General features: G+C 38.9%; 1 protein-coding gene across 3 annotated transcripts in view; it reads left to right on the forward strand.

The window, feature by feature from the left end:
• Positions 1-1072: 1072 nt before the first annotated feature.
• The window catches only part of RNF43 (ring finger protein 43), a 64788-nt gene continuing 51003 nt past the window's right edge, over positions 1073-14857 (forward strand). Inside the window, exons 1-2 of one of the 3 annotated variants that reach the window (XM_080825922.1) lie at positions 1073-1642; positions 2479-3354. In XM_080825922.1, coding sequence (XP_080682048.1) covers positions 3103-3354 — 252 coding nt within the window. In that variant the 5' untranslated portion in view covers positions 1073-1642; positions 2479-3102. Of the gene's footprint in view, positions 3355-6032; positions 6164-14857 lie in introns of those variants that run through there. The other 2 variants (XM_080825923.1, XM_080825925.1) reach the window with 2 other exon arrangements.

Below are 14857 nucleotides of genomic sequence, written 5' to 3' on the forward strand. Positions count from 1 at the left end.
ATACTCTCATTTGTACAACTAAAACATTTTTAGTCTTCTGTGCTTCTTACCACAACTAAAATTTCAGTGTAAAAGCAATCTAAGTGTGCACTTCAATATGTTAACCACGTTCACATTGTACATTTGTACAGTTTGGAGATTGTTGGCAATAGGTCAAAAATAAAATGTCTGGACACAGTACAATATAATCTGGCAAATTTGAAAATTCAAATTTTAGACACATATATTAGAAACTTTTGCATTCTCATGACAAGGTAACTAAAAGGGGTAGAGTTCATGGTTGTGGTAATTAGCCAAGAATTGGTTTTCTTTTTGCCTACACACTTCTTCTGAAGCATATATATTTTACCCCTTTGCTTGTGTTGATGGCAGACTTCCTCGCAATCTTACATTGAGGGCATGGGTGTGATCCATAGTATTATTTCACTCTCCAATGACATGAGAAGAAAATAAGAGGTTCCATACCTCTGATACTAAAAAGCTCCATACAGGCACAGTTTAGAAAAGAGCTGCTGAATTTAAATACGTAAAAGTTGAAGCAAAACTATGTGTAAAATGGACAGGATTCTTGCTGGTGTAGCAGACATGAGACAGCAATAAGGACTACAGCACTGGATCACTTCATCCTGGCATTGTGCCCTTTCTAGACACTAAAACACAAAAAGAGCAGAAACGAAACCCCTTTGAACTTGTTATTTGCGTAGTCTTGTGTCTGCTCTTTCATGTTCTGGGTTTTCACTATTTTATTCTCTTTATTTCCTCATACGACCATTTATGTTCTCCTGGTTGCAGAAGCTGCTTAGATGTGTGTGTGAGTGGACTTGATTTACATGTGGAAGCTTGCTTACCGGGACAAAGTTAGAGCATTGAATTGGATGCAGTTTGGCTGTGGCTCCATAGAGGGCATAGAGGAGCCGAGAGAGCAGAGAGCAAAAGAACGTGCCTGGCTCCGTAAGTGTGCGCGCACTCAAGCCCTTGCCCTCCAGCCAGCCAGGAGGAGGGGCGGGTTGCCTCTAGCTGCTCCACCCTCACTTTGTGTCAGCAGGTAGAGAGCGTGATTGCAGTCCCAGGGGAGGGAGTCAGAGCTAGAACACCAATTACAAACCACAGGCTTCCTCCTCTAGGGAGTTGATCCAGAATTGTCTTTCTGGAAGGGAAGCACTCGAATCTTTCCGAACTTTCCAAGCCCATCCGTGATTCAGAGATACTGCTTTCTCCCTCTGGGATTTTCTGTGTTCCTGGTAGTGAATTGTTGCTGATGTATTTGCTACTTTGCTCCTTTTCTCTCTCAAGATTTGATCATTTTATATGTTGTTCGGGGAGAAAAAGAACATTTGTTAGAAAGGAGATTTCAGAAATGATTTTGGATCCTCTATAAGGGCTTTTTAGAGTTCTTGGGAACAGTAGCTCTAAGCCTGGAGTAAATGTTTGCCTTTGACCTGCATGGATTACTTTTTCAGGCTGCGGAATTTCTCGGCACCTACCTGCAGTGTGGGGCCCTTGGTCTGGTTGCAGAGTAAGAAGGTGGAAGAATGAGCTGTACTTGGTTAAGCAGTTGAAACCTTTTTTGAGCAGGACCTATAAAAGCATAATTGAATTTCTTTCACCCCCGTGGATTCCGGTGGGCCCGACAGCGCAACAGGTTTGCAGATTTCTTTTGAAATTCTTATTTTTCTCCCTCTGCCTCAGCAAAAGAGAAGGATCTATATAACAGGTTCATGTTCAATTGCTTGGCTTTTCAGCACTTATTCGGAAGACTTTATAAGATTTTTTTTAACTTGACCTCTGAACACGGCAGGCTTTATGGTTGAAGTGCATTTGTATTTACTTAAGGGTGCACACTTTAATATCTTAGAACTAAAGTTTTGTTTGTACAAAGACCCAAATTCGCAAGTGTGCCTAGAAATAGCACAGATCTACTCTCCTCAGGCTTATTTTTACTTTTTCAGGATGTTCTACTCAGAGCCTGTAGACTAATCACCTCCCTACTCCCCCTATCTTTTATTCCCCACCCCCTCGAGGAATTTGAAAACGTGTTAGGAATAGTTCTTTGTTTTACTTAAGAACGTGGAAAATTACAGATTATAAGATCTGGATAAGAAAGCAGTTTCTAAAAGCACCTCATGGGAAATCAAAGCGCTTGGCATTCTCAAGCAGGAGAATAAAAGTTGGAATCCTTAAGAGAGAATGGAAAATAAAGATAGAAATATCATTTAACTGGGAAAAATAATTGGAAAGCTAACCTTTCGAAATACTCTCCTAATTGTGAAAGTTAGAAAAGGTGGTGAGACTCAGGATTATCCTGTACTCTGTGAAGACATATAAATTAGCATCTAATTTGTAGGCAAATTTAGGTAGAACATTAAAAATGATAGCATATTTAATTTCATGAAAAGTATTATAAATTCCATGGGCCTAGAACTTTGGCTGCACTAAAATACAGTTTAATGTGGAAACTTTTGTGAATTCATGTTGTAGCATCTTTGGACGTCTCTCAAGGTGTGGCCTGAAGTATTGTACCCTCTCCTTCTCCATTAAAAAAACAAACAAAACACCTCTTTTCCCCTGTGATCTTTAGTCTTTTGCTATTGACAAATTTTGTGGCTTCAAAAGGACCATCTCTTCATTTTCCGAGCTGGCGTTTTTCACTCTCACCTTCGATGCATGGCTTTCGTTATTTCCTTTGCCTGGTTTGGTTCATTAACGTCGGGTTTAGTGGTTCAGCAACTTGATGCATATGGAAGACCAGCACCACGCGAACTGACATAATAAAGGTTCAGAATGTAACATTTCACCTCAAGCGAGGTTGGAAATCCCAAAGAGAAGCGGTGGTATCTTTACTAATCATAGTGAAGATGGGAGAAAATGACAGACCCGCCGCAGAAGTGGGCTGAAGACACCGTCTGCCCGAGCAGATCAGGAAAGCCACCTGTTTGTGGGAAGACACTTTAGAGAAAGGAAGGGCCCAGACTACGACCTGGCTTTCAGAAACTGAAGCATCAATTCTCTTTTCCCCCATTTGTCTGGATCTGAGAAGCTGCACTTGGAATTGGTTGGTGGAAGCGGTATGTATGGCCGAAGTGCATTGCTGCACCTGGTAGCATGAGTGGTGGCCACCAGCTGCAGCTGGCTGCCCTCTGGCCCTGGCTGCTGATGGCTACCCTGCAGGCAGGCTTTGGACGCACAGGACTGGTACTGGCGGCAGCGGTGGAGTCGGAAAGATCAGCAGAGCAGAAAGCTATTATCAGAGTGATCCCCTTGAAAATGGACCCCACAGGAAAACTGAATCTCACTTTGGAAGGCGTTTTTGCTGGTGTTGCTGAAATAACTCCAGCAGAAGGAAAACTAATGCAGGTAAGGACAATTTTTTACATTTCACTTTCCATCTGTTCGAATTATGCCTTTCTTCTTTTGTCTCTCAAGCCAAATACCATGCAAGAGCTTCTGCTGTTTAGTTTTCTGTTTGTTTCCTCTTTTTAAGGATATTGCCTTATTGGCATTCTAAAACATCTTGTTTTATGCTAAAGAAGAAACACATAAAATTCCGTATTTTAGAAGATCATCTGGTTGTTTTTAACTCCAATATTACATTGCCTCTTTAGATCCACGTAATAAGGCCATTCTTTGCAAGTGATGTGTTCTGGACACTATTTTTTGGTAGATTAAATATGTGGACTTATATTTAATTGACATGAGGATCGTACTTTAAATCCTGTTTAAAATCGAAGTGAACACGAAAGAGGTTGATTTTTTTTTTATTGAAGTAAAGTTGATATATAACATTATTTAGTTTCATGTGTACAATGTAATAATTTCATATTGTATGCATTACAAAGTGATCACCACAATAAGTCTAGTGACCATCTGTTACCATACACTTGTGAGGAGGTTGTAATGGTCAGCAGCACCCTGAAATTCTAGAACGTCCTTGGAGCATATTTGATCACTGTGTCACTTCTAAAATTCAGTCAAGCTTGAATGCTACAGCTGGCTTTATACCACGTGTAGCACCCTATTGCTAAGCCCAAAATGGAGAGGACTGCATTACAAAATGGACACAAGGTATAAACTTGCCTCCTTTGGTCTTGCCTACACATAATTTTATTTTTGAAAAAAATTTAATTTTTTTTTTTTTTTACTGACCCACAAAGCTTTTCAGACACTGTTTCTTAGGCTTTCAGGCTGTGAATTTTGTCTATAATTCATTCATAGCCTACCTTTTTGTATTGAATTTATGAACTGATTGGGGCCATAGCTTTTCATAGACGAATTGCTCATTCCCATGGTGAACATAGAGCCCAAAGGGCTGTATTTTTTTTTCACTGTGGCATTCTTGAGTCTTATTCCATAGAGTTATGTTCCTTATTGATTAAAATTCACTTTATAAAAGGGCATTTCTTGCTGTAGCTCTTGTGCATAGGTTAAGATGTTATTAAATATGATTTGCTTCAGCATTTGGCCTCAGATTTTAATTGTGTGATGTGAACAGAACCAAAGATTGTATGAATTCCAATTTTTGTCTACTTAAAGAAGGTGAGAAAATTTAACAAATTAAAAAACTCTTCCAAATATGTAGTTTTACATATATGATTTTTGGTTCTTCATGATCATTTTTTAGGCAACATTTTGAAACTGGGGTAAGTGAAGTAGAAGAAGAATTAGATGAAATGGAGGGCTTGGCTATTCAGAAAAATAAACAGGCAAAAAGAATGTATCTGGAAAAAAATGGCAAAAGAATTTTTAGATAAGAGTCTATTCACGTAATCTGAGTTCTAGGATGGAATTAGGAATATTTAAAAGTTGAACTCACAAATCATTTGACTATAACTGAAAAGGAAACTTTCTTCCTGAGCTTGCCATGTTGATACCCTGAAGCATGAGGTGTATGCTCCATTTTCATTTTTTTCCATAACTAATTTTACTACAAAACCGTATTTTGATATTTCTGAGGTCTTTGGGAGCCGTACTCTGTGTCTTATTAATATCCTGTGGCAGCATGTTCAATGGGTTAATTATATGCTGCATAAAATAGTGTCTTTTATTTTGTGTTGTCTTCTGTTACCATAAGGCTCTGTGTATGCATAAAGGAAAAGGTATATAACAGGGACTAGCTGGCATTCTCTTTGCCATTCATTATTTTACCAATCTTTATCATATCTTTGCTTATTCTCCTTTTCTCACTCTGGTAAATCCTGCCAATCTTTTTTTTTTTTAGTTATTAACTTTTAGAAATGTTGTTTCTTTACTTTATGAAGAGGGAATTTCATTGTATCTATTATTTAGCAAGGCCTTTTGTATTTTATTATTGGGTAATTTACATTATTGGCAATTTTTAGTCTTTACTTTTTCTGTTCACATAAGCTTCTTTTAGGTCATTAATAAATTTGTACACTGGCCTAATATTAATCGCTGGATACTCTCAGTATTGGTCCTGGTTTATTGTCTGTTAATCAATTTTTGATCCACAATAGTAACTGAATTTTCTTAATAACTTCTTTTTTTTTTTTTTTTAATATTTTATTTATTTATTTGACAGACAGAGATCACAAGTAGGTAGAGAAGCAGGTAGAGAGAGAGAGAGGAGGAAGCAGGCTCCCCGCTGAGCAGAGAGCCCGATGCGGGGCTCGATCCCAGGACCCTGGGATCATGACCTGAGCTGAAGGCAGAGGCTTTAACCCACTGAGCCACCCAGGCACCCCTTCTTAATAACTTCTTAAGAGAGACTTTATTTTAAAAACACAAAACAACCTTTTGGATGATATGCACCAATTTTTCTTTATCTACTATTTGATTAATTCTTTCAAAGAACTCTAGTGTGTTAGGAACACATGGTTTACACTTCTAGAATCCATGCTGTTTGGTCCTTATCAGATTACACTGCAGCTCAGGTTTACACGACAGTGGTTAACCAAGCCTTCCTTGTAACTGAAATTTGTATCTCCTAGATTCGTGCTTTGCTGCACTTCAGCTTGCTTGATAGACAGCTGTACCCTGGTGCCGCAGATCTGAAGGCAGTCTTCTCTGTTGGCCTTGAGGAATTTTAGATAATTCAATGTATCCTTCTGCTATGAATTATTCTAGCTGCTTGTTAAGTTTGATTGTCTCCAAAGACGTAGTCAAGCCTGTGTAATATCGGCGGTGCTCTGCACTAGGAAACGTAAAGGTACAAGAACAATGTCTTACAAAATAAATAGTAACCTTGCTGTGGTTTCTGGAATTCCCAGAGAGTTTCAGAAAATCTGACATTTCTCTACATTTTGTTCAATTAATCCATGCCAAGGAAACTTTCCAGCTCTCCTAATTCCTTGTCTGTGTCTGGTAAAAAGCACTAAATGATAGTGGTTGTAACTTCTTACTGTTTTTATTTTTCATCTGAATATATATTTTTTTCTCATGGTTTATACCATTGTTGATGAAGAATGTGCTAGAGCATATGCATTGTCTAACTGTCCTGTTTTCTGGTTTATTTACCTCTTGTCAAGTTTTGTTTCTGTTATTTCTAGTAATATTGTTGTTACCACTTCTATAAATGATTACAGCCCCATTTTCTTTTCCAATTCCTGTTCCTTATTTATAAATGTCACTCAGAAGGACAACTTGAAATCAATCCTTTTCTCAAAGCAAAAGAGCAAGAGAATTGTAGCGTAGCACAGGAGAGGTCAACAGTTCTTTGACTGTCACACTCTTCCTGCTCAGCGGTTTGTCCTGGATTTTCTTAGACTTTAGGATAAAGTTATGATCCAGATTAGAATGTACTGTCCCGAGGCTTCAGACCTACAGTGGCAGCTTGGTGGTTTAGCATTGGGCCACTAGCAGTGTACACCTCCTGGACAAATTCCCCCTTGTGCAATGTCTCTGCTTGCCCCTTAACTTACCCATTAGTCAACACGTACCTGTCCTATCTTGGCCTTTTTGCTTTATTTGTAATCAGGGCCTGGAATGAATTATTTGAGGAGGGAGAGAAATCTTTATAATTAAAGCTTTGGCCAAAACCAGAGAGAGAATGCTTTAGCAGGTTGTCATTGTCTAAGTGACTACACTGCGACTCAAGGGGCTGGACTTCAGCTCTGATTCTGTCACTACATAGTTGGGTGATTTGGGACAAGATGATTTTTTACCTCTCTAGGCTTTAGATTCCCCATCTGTAAAAATGAGAGATTCAAATATAATAGTGCATTGCAAATGTGTGCTGTTCACTTTACATGTATTAGTTCATTGCCTCCTCATAATAACTTTGTGAGAAAAGTACAGTACTTCTATTCTTCACATTTTACAGATAAGGAAACTGAGACTCTAGGTGTTATTATCTGCCAAGGTCATGTGGCTAGTAGGTGGCATAGTTGGAACTTGAACCCTAGAGCCCAGGCTTTTCCAGCTCTAAAATTCTGCACATCAAAGAATGCCACAGATGAACAGAACACCAGTGTGGGCTCTGAATAAATGATTCATTTATTGCCAGACTCAAAAGGCATGAAAATGATGAGTACTGTTTTCTGAGGTTGACCCAGAATACCCAATATCCTGCTAATTTCTAATGATCTCTGTATTCCTTCTGTTTCTCTCATTTGTGCTTCATTTGCAAAGATATTTGTACATCAAAATGTTTATTTAGTCAGTATCTACCTTTTTATGTAACAACTTTTATTACCTTTCTCTTCATTTTATAACAGACCATGGTAGGTTATCTAATACAGGAACCTGACATCATAAGTTTTGAAATAGCATATGCATTGCTTTGCACAAGTTGGGGCTACTTGGAAGCAGAGATTTCAAAGTTTTGGGATTTTGTTTTGAGACAGACTTTAAAAGAAGTATAAATATTCAAGGCACAGTCAAACCTCAGTTATTTATGTTAATGGGGGTGCAGAATATCCAATTAATTTATAATTGACTTTGGAACAGAGTCAGTACACCCTCAGATGGAGTTCCGCTGTGTGCACTAACAACCTTAGGTTCTTGCCTTCTACAGTCCCAGCTCAGAGCCTCTCCTGACTTGGCTTTGTTGTTAAAAGACTGGCACCAGAGGAGAGAAGGAAGCTACAGAATATGCTTAATGATAATTTTTCAAGTTAAGAAGATATCTCTTTTTTAAGCACCCATCAAACACATTTGTATACGTAATAGTTCTTAATTTCATGTGGAAATCCAGCAAATATTTTGTAAATTTGAATCCATAAATCACTGTGGTTAATAGGAGGCAATAAATGAGCTGTACCTCTGCTATTACACCTGTGAGGCTATTTAATGTTTATTTAGCTGATTCGGGGGGTAGACATTTCCTTGTTTTTTGTAGTAAAGAGTTTGTGTGTGTTGTTATTTTTTTTATGGAGAAGTTAGCCATAGTTTATTTTTTTAAAATTATTTATTTGTGAGAGAGTGCGAGCAGGGGATTGGGGGGTGGGAGAGGGAGAGAGATTCCCAAGTGGACTCTGTGATGAGCAGGGAGCCCAATGTGGGGCTCAATGTGGGGCTCCATGCAGGGCTTAATCTCATGACTCTGAGCTCATGAGCTGAGCTGAAACCAAGAGTCGGATGTTTAACCAACCGTGTCACACAGGTGCCCAGCCACAGTTTACTTTTTATACAATATTAAATACATTTCTGGGGCTCCTGGTTTTTGTTGTTGTTTTTTTAAGTAGCTCCATGCCAGGTGTAGAGCCCAGGGCAGGGCTTGAACTCACGACCCTGAGATCAAGACTTGGGCTGAGATCAAGAGTCAGATGCCTAACTGACTGAGCAACGCAGGCTCCCCTGTTTGTTTTTGTTTTTAGTAGACGGGCTTTTACATTTTATTCACTGGAAAGTGTTGGATCTTTCTTTGCCCTTTCCCCCCCTCTTATTCCCTTCAAATTGCTAAGTACAGTAGAGGAAAAAGATGTTATAAATGAGCACTGTGCTATTGTAAATGTCCTATTAGGAACCAGCATTGGTAGAGCAGGGTATTGTTAGAGAAGAGTGTGGTAATGATGTTCCATTGAATTTACATAGTAGTTTTCTTCCAAGAAGCTTAAAATGATTCACAGATACCTGCAAGCTGAAGAACAAGTGATATTTACTCCATTTTACAGAAAAGGAAACCTAATGGGGGTGAGAAAGCAAATAAATTATACAAGAACAAAGTTGCACAGAGATGGACCCAATCTGCTTTGCAGGAGATAGATTAGCAATCCAATTTTTAAGGTTTCCAAGGATGTAGATCTCTCTGGGATCAGTTCTACAGAGTGGAAATTCTAAAAAGCTAAAATATTGTCCAAGGCTAAGATATCTACTCTATTTGGGCCTGTGTTGCTCAGCATGATGATTCAGCTAAAAAACTGTTCGTGAAGTGGTTTACCAACTTTATGTCTCAAAAAGCCTTAAGAGCCCGTGCTCTGACCTGCATTCATTGTTCTTTTCCATACTATTATTGGGGCAAAAGCCAAAGTCTTTCTGACAGCCTATAAGGCCCATCAGGATCTGCCTGGTGCCCTGACCTTTTACTTCCTCTCCCCTCACCCTGCCTTAGTCACTCTGACTAAGGACTTGTCATCCTTCAGGTAAGCCAGGCATACCCCCACCTCAGGGCCTTTCCACATGTTAGTCCCAGTTAATACCCCAGGTATTTTCTTCTTGTAGTCTCTCAGGTGTCACCCCCAAGAATCAAATATACCTTCTCAGTGAGGCCTTCTTAGACTGTCCCATTCTGAAGGGCTCTTCCTATTCCCTTCTGGGCTCATATTCTCCATCCCTGCTTTGTTTTTCTTTATAAACGTTGCCATGTGACATACAGTAATATTTTACTTCTGTACTCGTCTCTGTCCCCTCAGTGGAATATGAGCTCTGTGAAAGTGGGAACTTTTTGTCTCCTTAGTTCAGAGATGTATTCTTGGGAGCAGTGCCTTTGTGTACTTAATGCCTCAGACATAATAGGTACTCAATAACTACTTATTGAATAAATGTAAGGAACATGATGGTGGTGCTCAGTAACTCTAATAGCTGGGAGATAACTTTAGGATGAAACAGATTTATTTATGTCATTCACATTTCTAAGTATACTATGAGGTCAATTATTTTGAGTGCTTTGGGTTTGATATGACTTGCTCTATTCCTTTATTACTCTGACTTATGGATAGCATAGCATCTCCTTGATTGCTGCTTCTAAATTGTAAACATGGCTATAATCAATATATTTGAGGTGCTTCTTTACACAGCATTTATTTGGTTTAATAGATAGCTCAGTCTCCACTTTTTAGGAAATTCTGATTTTCGAGGAAAGATTAATTGGGGTACTACTTTAAATCTGTGATTTTAAGACATTGGTGCATTTCTTTTTTTTTTTTTTTTTAAAGATTTTATTTATTTATTTGACAGACAGAGATCACAAGTAGGCAGAGAGGAAGGCAGAGAGAGAGGAAGCACGCTCCCCGCTGAGCAGAGCCCAAAGTAGGGCTTGATCCCAGGACCCTGAGATCATGACCTGAGCCGAAGGCAGAGGCTTTAACCCACTGAGCCACCCAGGCGCCCCTATTGGCGCATTTCTAAAGGACCTCACCTTCTTAGTCCTTAAGCTTGTGATTCCCAATTCTGGTTTTAAGATACCCTAACACAGTGATTTTTTTTAAAAAAAAGATTTTATTTATTTATTTGAGAGAGAGAAAAAGAAAGCACAGAGGAGAGTGAGAGGGAGAAGACTCCCCACTGAGCAGAGAGCCCGATGTGGGACTTGATCCCAGGATCCTGAGATCATGACCTGAGTCGAAAGCAGACGCTTAACCGACTGAGCCAACCAGGTGTCCCAACACAGTGATTTTTAATCTTTTTATGGTGTCACAGACTCCTTTGAGGATTTGAGAAAAATTGCTGACCACATGCCCTTAAAATACAATTTTGCATAAAATCTCAGTGAATTGAGAGAGTCTTTGAGATACAGGGATCTAAGGACTCCAGACTAATGCCTGCTATCCTAGAAGAATCCCAGTTATTTCAAGAAATAATACCAAATTCTCAAACCGAATCTACCCTCAGCTTACTTAATTTGGAAAGCATTTGTATAGGGACGCCTTGGTGGCTCAGTTGATTGGGCAGCCAACTCTTGATTTGATTTTGGCTGGTGGGATCGGGGTCCTGGGATTGAGCCCCTGTCGGGCTCTGTGCTCAGCCTAGAGTCTGCTTGTTCCTCTCCCTGTACCTCCCCCTGTTCATGCACACCCTCTCTCTCTAAAATAAATACCGAAAAAAAACAGTTTGCATATATTACTTGAAGTCAAATCGACAACAATATTATGATTCAGTTATAAGAAGGTTGTCTTGACCTAAGATGACCTCAGATGTTAAAATTGGTATATGAGAAGGATCTGCTTATGTTGATTTAGCAAAGGAATTGTGCTCTCCAAATATTAAGTGGAACTGCATCAATTCAAGAAATGCTTACAACCCTTTCATTATGGTGTTTTCACTGAAAGGTCCATAAGAATAAAGGATATTTTACTAATTTGTTTTGATATAAGTAGAACAATATGTATCTGTTTGATTACTAAATTCAAAAAACAGAGGCTGTGAAACTAACTTTGGTTACTTTCTACTTTTTTTTATTTCCATCCTTTACTCTCTACTGCTTTCCCTAGACCCTTTCCCTTGGACCCTTAAATTTCTATTTGCTATAATGGAAAACTTTGTATCTTTAAAAAGAAAAAGTTTATTGTTGCTTGCTTGTTTGTTTTTTAAAATATGAGATAAGCTACTTTAGCTACTCTAATTTTGATGTGGGTTCTAAACAGTACAGCTCATGAATACATTTTGTTTTGTTTGATACTTTTTAACATATTAGAATTTGTGCTTAATATGCAAATTCAGAAACACCAAATTAATCAAAATGATTTAAGTTAGAGGTTGTTTTTTTTTTTTTTAAAGATTTAATTTATTTATTTAACAGAGAGAGAAAGAGAGAGATTACAAGTAGGCAGAGCAGCAGGCAGGGGCAGGCGGGGCGGGGGGCGGGGGAGCAGGCTCCCTGCTGAGCAGAGAGCCCCATTCAGGGCTCCATTCGGGCTCGATTCGGGGTTCGATTCTAGGACCCTGAGATCATGACCTGAGCCGAAGGCAGAGGCTTAACCCACTGAGCCACCCAGGCGCCCCTTAAGTTAGAGGTTTTTTTGAGAGTTATAAACACAGGCACACATTTTTCTTGGGGACAGGAAATTAGTTTATTAAGAAATTCTGATCCCTGGAATTTGAAGCGGTGGTAGTTCAAGATGGTAACATAATTATCTTCAAGACCACTGTTTGTTTTTTATTTTTATTTTTTATTTTTTTTAGATTTTATTTATTTATTAGTCAGAGAGAGAGCGAGCACAGGCAGACAGAGTAGCAGGCAGAGGCAGAGGGTGAAGCAGGCTCCCTGCCGAGTAAGGAGCCCGATGTGGGACTCGATTCCAGGTCGCTGGGATCATGACCTGAGCTGAAGGCAGCCGCTCAACCAACTGAGCCACCCAGGCGTCCCCACTGTTTGTTTTTAAAAAAATCTCGGATACTTCTGTTATGATGGAAAGCAACCATAATACAACTATAATTTAAGAAGCATATTCAGTTATCATGTGCCTACCAATTTTATGCGTGCTTATATATCAAAAGGGTGCTATTATGCATATATAAATATATGATAATTGGAAAATACTGTTGCTGTTGTTATTTCTGTGGAATAATTTGGATGAGACTGCAGGCTTTATGTTTTATGCCTATTAATCTTGCTCTTTCCTAAAAATTGATTATGGATTCCCATTCTTTTTTCCCTAAACCATTTTGTCCAGAAAGAAAAGAAAAATCTTTTATGTAATTCAGGTTTCAGATTCTTTCACTTTTGTATCTTCTGCTTGGAACCATGTTGGTATCTGAATTTACAGTTCTGTGGCCAAGATGTTTTAAAACTTTGTGAGGGACTTTATTGGACTTATACTAGAATTAAAGCCTATTCAGTTTTCCATACCTAGGGTAAAATACAGGGCAGGCTCCTCCACTTGTAAAATATAATCATCAAATTTCAAGCTAGAAAAAACACCTAATCCAATCATTTCATTTTACAGATGAAGAAATAGAAAGATTAGTATCTTGCCAAAGAGCTGCCAATCTACTGCCATATCTTACTGGCCAGCATTTTTAGCAAACTGTATTTATTTTAAACTTTTTTGGGGTCATTGCAGGGAGATTAAAAAGCAGATGTTGGCAGAGATTTTTCCCTGGAGCATTCCGGTAAGAAGATATTACAGATTGCCATAGGGTCTCTTTCCTCTTTGATCCCTAGTCAACCAGAAGGCATACTTTAAAATAAGTGAAGAAACAAAAAATCCTTTGCCATACCTTAGCATTACTTTACATGGTGCATATGTCTTTTATTCTGCTGTAGGTAGCCTGTTGATATTCTGTTGTAGATAGCCTGGACTGTCTCCTCAAAGCGTGAGAGACTTTTTATGAAATCTATGCCAAGAATCTTACTGAGACTGGGAGCTGCACCCGAGTCTCTCAGTGTTTTAAAATGTGGATCTCCTGCTGTGTGCCAAATGCTGTGACAGCTGTGACAGGCCCAGAAGGAATATGAAGAACAGCACCCTAGCCTAGTCCTACTGAGGAAAATAGCAGAAGATAGTACAAGATAAATGCCAAGCAGGAGGTGTAGGCATGGATGCGTTAGAATGCTGAGTTTGATTCTCTCGGAAGTCTTTCAAATGACTGTACTAGTTCTGTTTCATCCCCTAGGACTGAAGAAAAAACAAACAAAAAAGCCCATAAGATTTTAACCCAGGCAACTGCAAGTAGCTTCATGCTGCAGGACAGCTACAAGCCAGTCATACCTTCTAATGTTCACTGTTGTCAGTTAAATATGGGCTATAATATTGCCTGTATAAATATTCCTGTATGTATAAAAACTCATTTGTAGCATTTTCTTTCCTTTTTTTTTTTTTAAGATTTTATTTATTTATTTGACTGACAGAGATCACAAGTAGGCAGAGAGGTAGGCAGAGAGAGAGGGGAAGCAGGCTCCCCACTAAGCAGAGAGCGCAATGCGGGGCTCAATCCCAGGACCCTGAGATCATGACCTGAACCAAAGGCAGAGGCTTAACCCACTGAGCCACCCAGGCACCCCTGTAGCATTTTCATTAGAATTTCAAATAAACACCATGGTTTTCTTCTCAAATAGCAAACTTTCAAAAATGTACAAGAAATTACAGTTAAGTTGTAAAATTAAAGCAGAAAATTTAGCTTTAAACAGAATTCAGCATATTAGGAGATCTGTTTGAATTGAGAATCTTAGTAGCTCAGTTTTAATTCTTTACAAACTGCATAAAAGAAGAAATAAATACTAAGACTATGTAGAAGGTGAATACTATTTAAATATCATCCCTATCCAGCAAAATTTGTTTCTAATACCAATGTATTCAAAAATTACTGAGTAGTCATCCATATCTGTTATTTCCATTCTCTTATTTATTTATTTATTTGACAGACAGAGATCACAAATAGGCGGGGGGTGGGGGGTGGGAAGCAGGCTCCCCACAGAGCAGAGAGCCCAATGTGGGGCTCGATCCCAGGGCCCTGAGATCATGACCTGAGCCGAAGGCAGTGGCTTTAACCCACTGAGCCACCCAGGTGCCCCTATTTCCATTCTCTTAAATGTGTTGTGACTTTAGTAAAGTATGAGGGAGATAGACGCAAACTCTAGAAAAATGTACGTGTCTGCTGTGATGACAACAGTAAGTTATTACCTGCTCTGAAGTTAGTAAACCATATAGTTATACATCATATATTTTTATCACCATTAGAAATCATGTGGAATTTAGTTGTCCCCTTTGGGTATATGAAAAGTCCATAGGTGCCTTATGACCAT

The sequence above is a fragment of the Martes martes genome, assembly GCF_963455335.1.
Source record: "Martes martes genome assembly, chromosome: 16".
Classification (NCBI taxonomy): domain Eukaryota; kingdom Metazoa; phylum Chordata; class Mammalia; order Carnivora; family Mustelidae; genus Martes; species Martes martes.